Source organism: Panthera onca, chromosome A2, assembly GCF_046562875.1.
Source record: "Panthera onca isolate mPanOnc1 chromosome A2, mPanOnc1 haplotype 2, whole genome shotgun sequence".
NCBI lineage: Eukaryota > Metazoa > Chordata > Mammalia > Carnivora > Felidae > Panthera > Panthera onca.
Window position 1 is genome coordinate 2,813,851 of NC_138340.1, and position 13,071 is coordinate 2,826,921.

Sequence of the window (13,071 nt, forward strand, 5' to 3'; positions counted from 1 at the left end):
CTAGCCCCAGCCCACCCTCCAGCGCAACCCTGAGCAAAGAAGCCGGCTGAGTTGCACCCGACGTCCTGACCCACAGAAACCACAAGGGACAGACAGGTGGCGCTGTGGGCCGCCGGTCTGGCGCAGCTTGTTACGCAGCAGCAGCTGACTGACGCTCTTACCAAGTAATCGTCCGGTCGGATCCCGAAGAGTTCCCGGAAGTAGCGGAAGGCGACAGGCGCGTAGGTCTTGAACCTGAAGTCCTGGAAGTGGTGGGCGGGGGTGAGGTTGCTGCCTTCGCTGTGGAGCAAGGAGGGAGGGGGCCTGTGAGGGACGGCGGCCTCGTGGGTACCTCCCCGACTCCCCGGTGGCGCGGACGTCCCAGGCCTGGGAGGCGCCCTGGCCGCTGAGCTCCAAGGCCTTCTCCAGACGGCCAACTCAGACGGTGGCATGGGACTCCCCGGGGGACAGAGGGCTATGTCCCCAAATCCATTCCCAGTGCTGGCTGGGCACATGGCGGCCCGGAGGAAGCCCACCGCCCAGCCTCTCCTGCAGCTAGCTCTGGTCATGTGACCGTGATCGGCCAACGGGCTGTGAGCAGAGCAGAAACCATCATTTCTTGGTGCTGCCCTGCCTGGGGAGGGGCACGTGCTCTCTCCCTTCTGCTAGTGGAATGCAGACGTGATGGCAGGATCTCGGGCAGCTACCTGAAACCCCTGGCTGCAAAAGCTGCACACAAGGACGGTGGAACGGCCGGAAAAACACGGGACCCCAACACCGGGGAGCTGCCTGATGGCCCTGGATTGCCTGTCAGTATTTTCCATGGGAGAGAAAAGTGAACTTTATGTTTTCTTCTCCTGTTTCTTAAAATCACTGTTGTACTGCAGCCCTCTGATTCGGCAGCAAACTAACATCACGACCGGTACAGGGTCAGGCCTCCAAGCCAAGAAGGTGCCAGGAGAGGCCCGTGCTATTTCCAGCAGAGAAGGGAGCTCAGAGAACAGCAAGGCCGTTTGCATCCCAACAGTGTCTGTGTGCCGGGTGAGCTGCTACGGGCATCGGGGCCAGTCTCCACGGCGCAGGGCCCGGGCCCACCTGGGGAAGAAGATGCTCTCCACGACGTAGAAGTCCTGCATGAGCACGTCACGCTCTGGCTTGGAGCTCAGGTTGCCCACGGTGTAGCCAATGCCCAGCTGGATGGCCCCCTTCAGGGTGGAGGACGTGGTCTGTGGGGAAACCCAGCTGGATCAAGACCCTCGGCCGCCAGGGCGGGGAGGCAAAACGAGAAGCCCCTCGGGGCAGCAGGACGAGCCAGATGTCCAGCTCGCAGCTTGACCCTGGCACCCATCACGCAAGGGGCCCCGGGGTACCTGCCCACTACTTGTCCCAGACCCGCTGGCCTCTGGGCTGTTGTGCAGCTCACACAACCCCACGGCGAGGTGGCCTGGCTGGGACTCCAATATCACCTCATGCAGCCCCGAGGCCTGTTTTCCATCAAGGTTCTAGAAGGTCCCAAGTTCTCAAAACTGTCCCGATTCGGCAGGGTTCTATCTACTGCCAGGATTTCCTTTTTGGAAATTTACATTTACAGAGTGACATCCAAACTTCATCTCCGTGAACCCGGGTTCCTGCTACCTACTCTCCCAGTGACGTGCACGGTCACGCTGCGTGAGTGGCCCCGCCGCTCCGTGCCTCGGTTTCCCCAGCCACGGCGGGGAATGTCAGGGCCGCCCCGCATTACGTCGCCCAGGCTGCCTGGGCTGGAGGCCACCCACACTTGAGGAGGAGGGGGTGGGGGTGACAGCTCAGCCCCGCTTTCCAAGGGAAGGAAGGAGAACCGCATTTCCCCTTTTCCGGATGAGCCAGCAGGGCCGGAGCGGCTGAGGACTCGCCCAGGGTCGCAGGCGGCTCCTGTACCCGGGCAGGTGGTGGTGCAGCTGCGGGCACATTGCCTGATGCTTGTGATGGCGACAGCAGGCAAAGACTTCGCTGGGACGGAGGGGCCCGCACCGAGGGGATCTGCCCGCAGCCACACGTGGGCACAGAGCCCGCCCGGCCCTGTGTGGGGGCCCCGGATGGCTGGGAGCCCTTCTCCACTTTGCCCCACCCCAACCAGCCGAGGGCAGAGGAGGAACCTTCTTGTAGGTGGTTTCGCCAGATGCGTCCACGCCCCGATGACCCAACTTCTTCCCGTGGCCGGGGCCCAGCTGTCCAGTCATCGACGGGGCCTGGAGAGGAGGAAGCAGGAAGCATTAAACACCAGCCAGGAGGCGCCGCTGGGGCCGGAGTGCTCTGGAAATCCTGACCAGAGTCAGGGCTGAGTCACTGGCTGGCAAGCCACGTGGGGCAGAGTCTGGTGTGGGCGGGCTCCAGGGCAGAGCAGGTGCCCCGTCACCCACTGGGGCCACACGGTCCATCTCTGCACATCCAGAGGGGCCCGGGCCCAGACCGGACTTCCGGTTCCTCAGGAGCAGAACCCTAACCTCAGGGACTCCGTGGCCCTGCTGACGGGGGCGGGGGGAGGGCTGGGTTGTCCCCTACGGGGCGTCCCATGCACTGTGAGCAGTGAGCATCCTCACTGCGTCCTGACAGCCACAGATGTCTCCAGACATCACACAGCGTCCCTTAGGGCCGAGACATCTGGGCTGGAATGACCGTGAAACAGGGAGAGGTCCCACTGGCCCGGGACCTGTGTGGGGACAGCCACCAGCACTGATGTGCGGCCCCACAGGGGAGAATGGTGGAGGGGCGGTGGGGGCCGTCTGGTCACGGACATTTAAGAAACATCTACTGTGTACCTGCACCACCCAAACAGCCCGTGAAACCCTCTGGCCTCCAGCTGGGAGCACTCACATCAGCCCAACCCCCACTGCCCCACGGGGGTTCAGGCAGCCCCCCAGCTGCCCTCGCTCCTCAGCAGGCCCCGGCGTGTTCCGCATACTGGCCACCAGGGGGCGGGCTCTCCCCAGAAATCGGTGGCACCGCCCCTGCTCGGCACCCCTCGCTGACTCCCCACTGCCCTGTGGCCAGACAGCCTCCAGGAGAGCCCTCCTGACAAGGGCCCCACGTGACGGGTGGCAACCCGGGGGACACAGGTGCCTGGGGCCAGGAAGCTAGCGCCGGTACAGGGACGCCACGCCTGGGCTGCTGCTGGAATGCGGGGCTCACAGACTCGCTCCCACAGGCCGCTTTCAGGACCAGGGACAGTGCTGACCCCCCACGGTGCAAGGCGCGGGCGCGAGCGGCCGCCCCGGCAGGAGCAGGAGCTGGAGCTCTCTGGATCCCGGACGGAAGACGGAAGACGTGGGCGGGCTTGTGGGGACAACGGATGCTACACCAGCGGTGCCGCATCTGACTGGACCCCCCTTCTCCTGGGAGCTCCTCGGGGACCCGCCCTTGCCCAGCTCCCCTCCCACCCCTCTGGACCCTCAGTCTCCGTCCCTCTGTCCCTCACTGTCCAGGCCGGGTCCTCGCTCTTCCTTCCCCAGCGGCTCCCCTCCCTGAAACTCAAGATGCCGGCAGGACCGAGGGACTCTCACTGCCTGCCACCTGCCAGAGCGTGGGGCCCGGGGAGGTGCAGCCAGCTGCCCCAGGCCGCACAGCAGGCCCCGGGGCTGGTCGGTCTTCGGAGAAGTGGGTCAGGAAGGGCACAGGACACTCACCTCCGACGGGGCCATCTTCTTCTGGGCCAAGCCTGCAGGAGAGAAGAGAGAGGCTTCAGCCCGGAGACGGGGGCGGCCCTCCACCCCACCGTGTCACCACCCTGCCTTCCCCGCACACAGGTGTCTCCGACCTCACTCCGCTCCCTGCACCCCTACGGAGGGAGAGTACCCCGGCTGGGAAACGGGTGCGGACGCCAACCCGCCACTGACCCCAAAGACGTTAAGTCCCTGGCAGCAAAGGGCTGCCAAACTGACAACTGTGGCCTTCCCCTGCCGGCGGAAGCAGGGCTCAACCAGATCCAACGTCCTCGGGCCACAGAGAAATCACGTGACTGGCTGGGTCGGTGGGAAGGGGCCAGGCGGCCAGGGCTGGAGTGACGGCTCCCTGGCCCCTGTTCACACTGTCCCCGGGAAAGAGGTGCTCACCGTGGAGAGAGGCTCACGGTGAGGGAGCAGGCAGTTTTCATCCCTAGCACCCTGCCCTCCAATCCTGGCTCCCTGTGGGGAGGCCAACCACTGACCTCTCTGAGCCCTGGCGTCCTCACCTGCAAAGCAGGCTTCTGCTGAGGATTATCTGTTCAAACGAGTATGGACCGCAGACATACCCCTGCCTCCTGCAGATGAGGCGGGCTTTGCAGGTGGGAGGAAGCCAAGGCTGGTGAGGTCTGAGGACGGGGAGACCCGGGGTCCCTGGGCCCAGCGTCCCCACGAGATCCTCATGAGAGGGAGGCAGAGAGACGGGCAGACCCCATGCTGCTGGCTGCGGGGGGGGGGGGGGGGGGGGAGCGCGGGCCAGGATGTGGCACCTCCGGAAGGCGGAAAAGGCAGGAGAGGGGTCTCCCTGGGGCTTTGGGGGGAACCGGCCCTGCCCATGCCTGGGCTTGGTCCCCGTGACACCCATCTTAGACTCATGACCTCCAGAGTGTGGTTTTAGATCAGGCCGTGTGATTTGTTTACCGCAACAGAAACTCACGTGCTGGGTGTCTACGTGTCAGGCTGGTGGGAAGGCAAGTGGTGACCAGGATGGTGGAGGGCCTTGGCTTGGGTGATGCGTGAGGAGTCAGGCCAGCAAGGGAGGACTTGCACTTTTCCCCACAGGAAGGTGGGAGCCCTGGAGGGCCGTGGGCAGAGGGAGGGGATCCGACTTGGGTGCTCGTGGGCGCCCTCTGGCGGCCACTACGGGGAGGACGGACTGGGGGACGGGGTGGGGGGGAACTGAGCTGGTCCTTCAGGAGTGGATGGGCTGGACCGGGTCGGGGAGGCAGAGGGGAGGTGGGCAGATTCTGGACAGGTCTCAAGTTGGGACAGACAGGCTACCCTCACTGGAGGCAAAGCGAAAAGCAAGGAATCCAGAATGACTAAGGACTATGACTAAAGCCATTAACGGAAGGAATGAGCAGCCTCGGCCAACATGAGGGACAAGGCAGGAGCAGGTGTGGGGACAGTCGGGGGCAGCGTGGCCAAGCTGAGTGTGAGACGCCCGGAGCCTCCCGCACAGAGACTCCAGGATCAGCCGGACCCCGAGTCTGGAGCTCAGGGGAGGTCGGGCTAGAGACAGGACCGTGGGTGTGGTGGGGCTGAGATGGGGTTCCAGTCCCGAAGAGCGGACAAGGCTGCGGACCGGGGAGTGACTATCAAAGGGAATGGGGTTGCCTTTAGCAGGATAAGAATGTTCTAGAATCAGTGGTGACAGTGGCACGACATTGGGAATACACGAAAAACTAAACCGTGTTCTTCAAAGTGTGAATTTTATGCTATGAATTACACTTATTGAGAAAAGGAAACACTGAATGTGGGGCAGGCCTGGGCGGGCGGGGTGGGTGACCAGTGTCCTCTTTCAGCCACAACCACCACCCCAGTGCCACCACTGCCCCGTGCGTCAGTCAGCCAGGTGTCGGAGATGGTCCAGGCAGGGAAACTGAGGCTGGGTGGGCAACCGGCCGGTGCCATGGTCACGGCCACAGGGCCCGGCAAAGAACACCCCAGCCAGGAGGTCAAAGCCGACACACGGAGGCTGGCTCACCTGCCCGAGGCCCCAGGTGCCCACCCACAGACCTTCCAACCTGGGTGCCCAGGCCCCGGGCATGAACGTGGGCCCATCCCGAGGCTCAGCTAGAGGCAAGCGGGTCGCAGAAGGTGCTAGAAAGCTGACGTGATATTTCTGCTGGCTGCCCAACAGAACAATTCATGGTGTTATGTGTGGGCTGTGGGGGAAGAAGAGGAGAGAAGGCAAGAAGCTGGCGGTGGACCAGGACAGAACATTCTGGACTTCGTCCTCTGCAGCTCCCAGGCCGAGCAGGCCCAACACCGAGGTCCCGGCCTCCCCCCCCCCCCCCACGGCTCCGCCTGCTCCCGAGTCCCCCCGGCTCACTCCTCAGGCTCCTCAGCGGGTCGGGGGGCGGCCTGGCCGCTCACAGCCCTGCGCGCCCTCCTGCCCAGCCACGTCCACACCCGCCTCCTCCCGCAGGAAGCCCCGCGGTGGTCCGTCTGCCCCACCCCCCACCACAGCACCGTGCCTGTGAGGACCCCCCCACCCCCTGCTGCTCAAAAACCGTGGCCCCCCCCCCCGGCCCTGGAGGGCCTTCCCTTCCTGCTCACAGCGAGTCCACTGCTGGAGGTCACGGCCCTGCCCTGTGCTGCCACCACCAGTCAGGCCGGATGGGACGGCAGAGGCCACACCACGATGTCGCTCCTCCCAGCCCAAGACGTGACCCACTCTCTTCTGAACGAGCCACCCAATTTTTGAGGAAATTAAGTTTTAAAAATAGCCTGGGGAGGGGGAGAGCGCGCCTGCCCCGGGACACAGCCGTGCCAGCCTCTGGGCAGGGGGGAGGGGGCAGGGGACGCGCGCAGGGCTGAGGCTGGGCTCTCCTGCGGCCCACCGCTGTGTGGCCTCAGGCGAGCCCCTCCACCTCTCTGAGCACCTTTCCTGTGGTCTCGCTGAGCCTCCGTGGGTGCCCGAAGCTAGGGCTCCAGAGCTGGGCCCCCTCTCCCCAGCCCGCCGCCCAGCCCTACCACAGGACCCTGCCACAGGCCGCACCGATTGCTTCGGTGCAGGTGACCTCACAGCCACCCCGGGGCTCCGGAGGGAGGAGGTGAGCTCCTCACGCCCTCAGGGGCTTCCCTCTGAGCCTGTTTCTCAGCCCCTAAAGCAGGCCAAAGCCCAGGCAGAGCCCCTCCTCCCGGCCTGCAGGACCCACCTCCTATCAGCTGTTCCCTGCTCCACTGGCTGGCCTCAGGGCCCTTGCCCTGGATGGTCCCCCTACCCCCACCCCAGTTACCACCGCCCCATCCTGCACACCCTGTCCTTTCCCTCCAGGCAACAATGACATCAATGTATGTCCTCTTCATGGGGGCTGGGGGTGTCCTCCCTCAGGGCTGGGCCTGTGCGTTGACTGACCCGTGACGGGTGGACAGACACCCTCTCCCCTCCCCTCTGCCCGCGTCTCAGCTTCGGGGGAGCCTCGTCTCCACGTCTGTTGGACGTGGAAGCGAAAAGCTCGGGAAGGACTGTGGGCCCCCAAGACCCAGGGAGGAGCCTCGCCGTCTGTCTTTCAGCACAATCACCCACCTGTGCCTTTAAAATCCACCCCAAATCTGCCCACTGTCCCTGGCCCACAGCTCCAGGACCGCCGCAGCCCCTCCACCCTGGTCCCCCGTCTGTCCTCCACACAGCCCAGTCTCCCCACGGACGCCACCAGAGGGCGCCCGTGAGCACCTGAGTCAGGTCCCGCCCTCCCGTGCCCACAGCCCTCCAGGACTCCTACCTCCCTGGGGGAAAAGTCCAAGTCCTCCCCTGGGTCCCCAAGGCCCTGCACGAAGGTGCCCTCCCCCCCCCCCCGTCCTCCCTCCCTCGGCCCTCCGCCTCTCCCTCTCTCCCCCTCACTCTGCTCCAGCCACATGGGCCTCCTCGCCCTTTCTCCATCATGACAGGCAGGTCCTGCCCCAGGGCCTTTGCACCGGTTGGGCTCCCCCTCACCTGAAACACCGTTCCCAAGACCCTTGCTGGGTTTGCTCCCTTGTTTCATCTGAGACCTGGCTCAGACGTCACCCCCTCTGAAGTGTCCCCCAACCACCTTGCCGAAAACAGTCCCTCTGAGGTCACTCTCCTCATCTCCGTGGCTTTCTTGGTCTTCCAGGCACCCAGCAGCTCCTGGGGCTCATGTGTTATGTCTCCCCCACTACAGAGAGACCAGGTCTGCTCAGTCACCCCCTGAGGGACACCGTCAGAGCTGCGTGTGGAGTCAGCGCTGGAGAGGGCAGCAGGGGGACACGAGGCCTCCAGGGCGGGGCCGCTTCCCAGATCAGGGCTGCATGTCCCCAGGCCGGGTGCCGGCTCCCCGTGACTCAGGGCGAACGGGAAGGCGCGAGGACAAGGCAGCGGGGCCAGTGGCCCCGAGAAGCCAGGAAGTGGGGCTGAGGCCCAGCCTCACACACTTCCCTGATCGGCCGGAGCGACCCGGTGGCCCTGGGCCTCCCGCTGCGCGGCCGCCTCAGCAGCAGGGCCCTGCGGGCAGCCTGCGGGGACGCTGGGAACCTCTGCAGGGGGGGTGGCAATCCCAACCCTCAGCCCCCCCGGCCGGCCGAGCCACACTTGAGAGTCCTCTCTCCAAACCGAAAGGGCCGCGGCTGAGCGGAGAGGGCTGGCTCTTTGCAGCCACGCGATGCCCCGAGTGGTGCGGTGCAAGGGAGAAACCCTATGGCGTGGGGAAGGGTGGAAGCTTCTGGTTCTGCCCTCTGGGAACCCCGAGCCCCGAGGTCCCGGCGGGGGTCCCCGCCACACTGGCGACCGCACCGGGGAGGTAGGCGGCCCCCAGCCGGGGTGTGGGACCAGGGTGCAGGCGCCCGCCGACCCCGGGCGGCGAGACCCCAGAGCCGCGAGCACACACGCACTTGTTCGCTCAGGCTCGAAGCTCCGGGCGGCCTGTTACGCAGCGACAGCTGACTGAAGCAGGGACCACGGTACGAGCCGAGAGCCACCACGGCGGTGGGGACGCTGGCCGGTGCAGCAAGACAAGAAAAAAGAAAAGGAACGGAGGTTGGAGAGAAAAGATTTCAGAAAACCCAAGAAGTAAATGCAGCAGGGGCGCCTGGGCCGCTCAGCCAGCTGAGCAGCTTTTTTTTTTTTTTTTTTAACATTTATTTATTTTTGAGAGACAGACAGAGACAGCGTGAGCAGGGGAGGGGCAGAGAGAGAGAGCGAGGGAGACACAGAATCCGAAGCAGGCTCCAGGCTCCGAGCTGTCGGCACAGAGCCCCACGTGGGGCTCGAACCCACGAACCGGGAGATCACGACCGGAGCCGAAGTCGGACGCTTCACCGACTGAGCCACCCAGGCGCCCCACGGCCGACTCTTGGTTTTGGCTCAGGTCATGATCTCGCGGGTCTGTGGGTTCAAGCCCCACGTGGGGCGGGGATTTCTCTCTCTCTCCCTCTCCCTCTGCCCCTCCCTGGCTCGTACACTCACTCTCGCTCTCAAAATAAATAAACAAACATGAAAAAAAAAATTTTTAAGAGAAGAACTAAACACAGCAGAGCAGGCGGCCGGCAGCTACCCAAGGTCACGGTGCTCCCAGCCGAGGAGAACTGGCGTCTGGGGGTCTCTGCCCTCTGCGCCCACCCCCTGCTCCTCATACGCCTGCCTCGCCTGGTTCCACGCCTGGGTGAGTTTTTACCTCTTCGGTAGCTGGCCCTTTCCAATCAGCAGACGCGGGGAAGACCCCCGACCTCCAGGGGTGCTACAAACCCCGAGCAGGGAGGGGACGTGGGGAAGGGGTGGACGGGGGCATGGCGGGAGGCAGGGAGTATGTGAACTAAACGCAGCAGAAGGTCAAGGGGGGGGATCCAAGCAGTACGAAGTGAGCTTCCACCGTCTGCTGCTTTCAACTTTTCAGCACGGTTGAAAATTTTGCTTTTTAACGTCTGTTTATTTTGAGAGAGGTGGGAGGGGCGGAGGGAAGGAGGGAGGGAGGGAGGGAGGGAGGGAGGGGGAATCCCAAGCAGGCTCCACTCTGTCAGCGGAGAGCCTGACGTGGGGCCCCAACGAAACCAAAGGTCTGACCCTCCACATGCTGAGCCACCCCCCAGGCGCCCCTCGGTTGACAATTTTCTGAATGCGGGTCAAAGGTCAACCTGGCCCTGTGCTGCCCGGTGTTTTCAGGCTTTGGAGAAGCTCGTGTTTGGGGTGGATCGGCCCCAGGAGTGGGCGTGGTCACACTACGGAGGCTGCGGGTTTCACACGCAAAACCCGCACTCGCTCAACGCACCTCTGCGGCCGTCACGGTCCCACCTCGGGGCCTTAGCCGTCACCGTGCCCGCGGCCTCGAAGGCTCCCTCCCTGCATCTCCACGCGGCCGGCACTCAGATGGTCTCGGCCTGAACATCGCCTCCTGGAGGGTCCACCCCTGACGCCCCCCCTAGACCAGTCCCTTCCCACCCCACCCCTGCCCACCCTCTACCACGCCCCCGGCTCACTGATTTCGGGCCACACGTCACCGAAGGGACCTGTTCCTTCCCAGTAGACCAGACGCCACAGCGGGCTTGCCAGTGCTGCGTCCAGTCCCGGCACGTGGGAAGCTCATCCCGGCTCTCACCCCGACAGCCGACAGCCGGGGGGACAAAAGTCCCCGTCGCGCCAGGAACCATCGGGGCCTCAGCAGGGGCAGGACTCAGGCAAAGGCTGAAACTTCAAACTAGGGGGCAAGTCTCAAACGAAGGCTTCGGGACTAAGAAAGCCCCTTTCTGCCTCGCGGATAGTTTTTTCCTCTCACGATTTTGCATTTACCACCCCGAACCACCCGGAAGGGTGCATGGTGGCAGGTAAGGAATTACCGATTGTCCCGATTCCCAGCTTCCCGAAGAGCATTCTGTCCACCACTCGCTCACTCGCTCGCGCGTTCCAAACTCTGGGAGCGTTCCTTAGTGACAAAAGATCCGAGGCGCCCAGAAAAGACACCAACGCATCGGGCGCCTGGGCGGCTCAGTCTCGGCCGAGGGCCCCACTCTCGGTTCCGGTGCAGGTCATGATCTCCCGGTTCGTGGGATCAAATCCCGGGTAGGGCTCTGTGCTGACAGCGCACAGCCTGCTCGGGATCCTCTCTCCCCTCTCTCTGCCACCCCCCCTGCTGCTCTCTCTTTATTTTTCATGTGTAAAAATGAACATTAAAAAATAAAATATTTCGTGATAAAAATAGCTTAACCGCACTCTCCTGTCTACTTCTGTCTTTTGTTTGCAACGCCCCAGCGCTGGGCTGGCGCCCCGAAAGCCGCACCCCCCACCCCCTAACACTCCCGGGAGACGACCCACTTTACAGCCGGGGAGACTGAGGCCCAGAGGTCTCAGAGGCAAGTTCAAGGTAGCTCAGCGGCAGGGGCTCCCGAGTCTCTGCAGACGCGCTCTGGCCGCGAGGGCTGGCTGTCGGGTCTGCTCAAGGCAGCCCAAGCCGGCCCGCCCTCGCGGCAACCAGAAGCTTCCTCCCCTTGGGTGGCTTTCCCTGACCCCGCGGGCAGAGCGGCTGCTCCTGAAGCCGAACGCTGCTCCCACGCACCCGGCCCGGTGTCCCGCAGCCGTCCGGTCACCTGTGTGAGCCCCACCGCCATGCCGGCCCCTGGGCCCAAGGGCAGAGCCCCCGCCCGGCCCCGGAAGCAGAGCTTCCGACAACGCCCGCTTGCTGCCGACTCCCGCTCTGCCCTAGGCACGCTTCTGTCTGGTCCCCGGCCCTCGGGGGACACTGCCAGAGGTCGCCCACACCATCAGAGGCGCAGAGGGCGACAGCTCGTCTTCCACAGATTTGGACACTGGGGCCCTGGGCTCGCCATCCCCAGACCCGGCGCCCCCGCAGTCGCCTGCCCGCGCCCACTGCCCAGCCTGTGGGCTGCTGTCTGGTCCTCCACCGTTCGGGCTCCTTCAGGCCCTGGGCCCTGGGCCACCTCCCACCTCCCCTCTGCTCCGCGACCGCCCTCCCCTCCCCTCCCCAGAGCCTGTCCCGGGGCCTAGCAGCCTCTCCCTCGGAAACCCATGGAAACCCACACCACAGCACCGCCTTCAGGGGTCTCCTGGCTCCTCCCAGAGCCCCGCAGGGCAGGCCACTTCTCCCTGTGTCCCTCCGTGACTCCCCCCCTCCCCCCTGCACCAGCTCCCAGGCACGGGGCATCAGCTGAGAAACCCTGGAGGGCTGCATGGAGGAGGCTGAGAGCAAGCACCGGCTGGAGCCCCGGGGGAAGAGCGAGGGGAATGTGGCTCTCACAGGTTCCCTGAGCTGGACATCTGCTGCAGGGCGGAAGGCCCAGCAAGGCCACGGGCCCATGGGGCTTCCCCGCTGGCCTATCCTATGCCTCTCGTCTCTCTTCTTCAGAGGGGGAAACTGAGGCTCAAAGAAGTGGTGTTAGGATGTTTTGTGTTGAGGCAGAAGCCTAACTCGCACAGTGTGTGGAGAGGGATTATTTGTTAACACAACTCAGGGGCCAGTCAACTGTGCCCTGCAGACCAGACCCGCCTACCGTCTGCTTTGTAAGTAAAGTTTTATTGGCACAAAGCCACACCCACTCATTTACAAATCTCTGCCGTGGCTTTTGTGCTCCCGCGGCAGAATCGACCCCTTACGAGAGAGACCACCCGGCCCTTCGCGGGAGGAGCCTGCTGAGCCCCGACATAACTGAAGATGACCTTCAAGTCTGGCGGCACCTGGGGGCCCTGAGGACTCGGTCTCCCCACCGGCCAGTGCTGCTGCCCTCCCTGCGAGCCCCCCCCCCACCCCCAAGTAGGCGCCTGACTGTCCTGCAGGTCACCTGCCGAGGCCTGGGTCCCCACCCCGGAGCCAGCGGCACCCTGCCGAGGTGTGGGGGATCGGGGCTCCTCGAGGGGACACCGGGAGACCGACGCTGGACCCTCAACCACAGACCTCCACTCGGGAAGGGCCAGCCGACGAGCGAGATCCACAGAAGGAAGGGCAGGAGCACAGCCGCGGAGAGAGCCTCCCCCCGCCTCCCCCCGCCTCCCCCCACCCACCAGCAGGTGCCCAGTGAAGGATCACGCGCTGTCTCAGGACCAACGTGTGAGGTTTCTTGGCCCAGTTTTCTTCCCAGATATATTTTTACTCCCCGGAAGCCAGGGCTGGGCTGCAGATTCTGCACTTGAATTCTAAAATACCAAGAGCCACTGAGGCAGCCCAGGGCTGCTCGGCCAGAGGCTCCCTTGGCCTCTAGGCTACAGGCCTCTTGCTCCTGTCCCTCGCGACAGGTGCCCACCGACCAGGAGACAGGCGGACGGTGGGAAGCCAGCGGACGGTGGGAAGCCAGGCCGGGCACTCTCGCGAATGCCAGTAATTCCCTCCCCGGTGGGGGCCAGCCTCCCCGACAGGGCAGGTCTGGGCGTCCAGAATCCCAGGGGGCCGGAGGCTGAGCCAGGCGGGCACCAGGCCCCCGACGCCCG

At 64.5% G+C, this 13,071-nt stretch overlaps 1 protein-coding gene across 7 annotated transcripts in view; it reads right to left on the bottom strand.

The window, feature by feature from the left end:
• The window catches only part of PIP5K1C (phosphatidylinositol-4-phosphate 5-kinase type 1 gamma), a 49,855-nt gene that overhangs the window by 25,290 nt on the left and 11,494 nt on the right, over positions 1–13,071 (bottom strand). For 6 of the 7 annotated variants that reach the window (XM_078443624.2, XM_078443622.2, XM_078443621.2 and 3 more), the window contains exons 2-5: positions 3,642–3,673; positions 2,115–2,207; positions 1,075–1,205; positions 162–279 (exon numbers count right to left, since the gene is read on the bottom strand). In XM_078443624.2, coding sequence (XP_078299750.1) covers positions 162–279; positions 1,075–1,205; positions 2,115–2,207; positions 3,642–3,673 — 374 coding nt within the window. Of the gene's footprint in view, positions 1–161; positions 280–1,074; positions 1,206–2,114; positions 2,208–3,641; positions 3,674–4,614; positions 4,749–13,071 lie in introns of those variants that run through there. The other variant, XM_078443625.2, reaches the window with a different exon arrangement.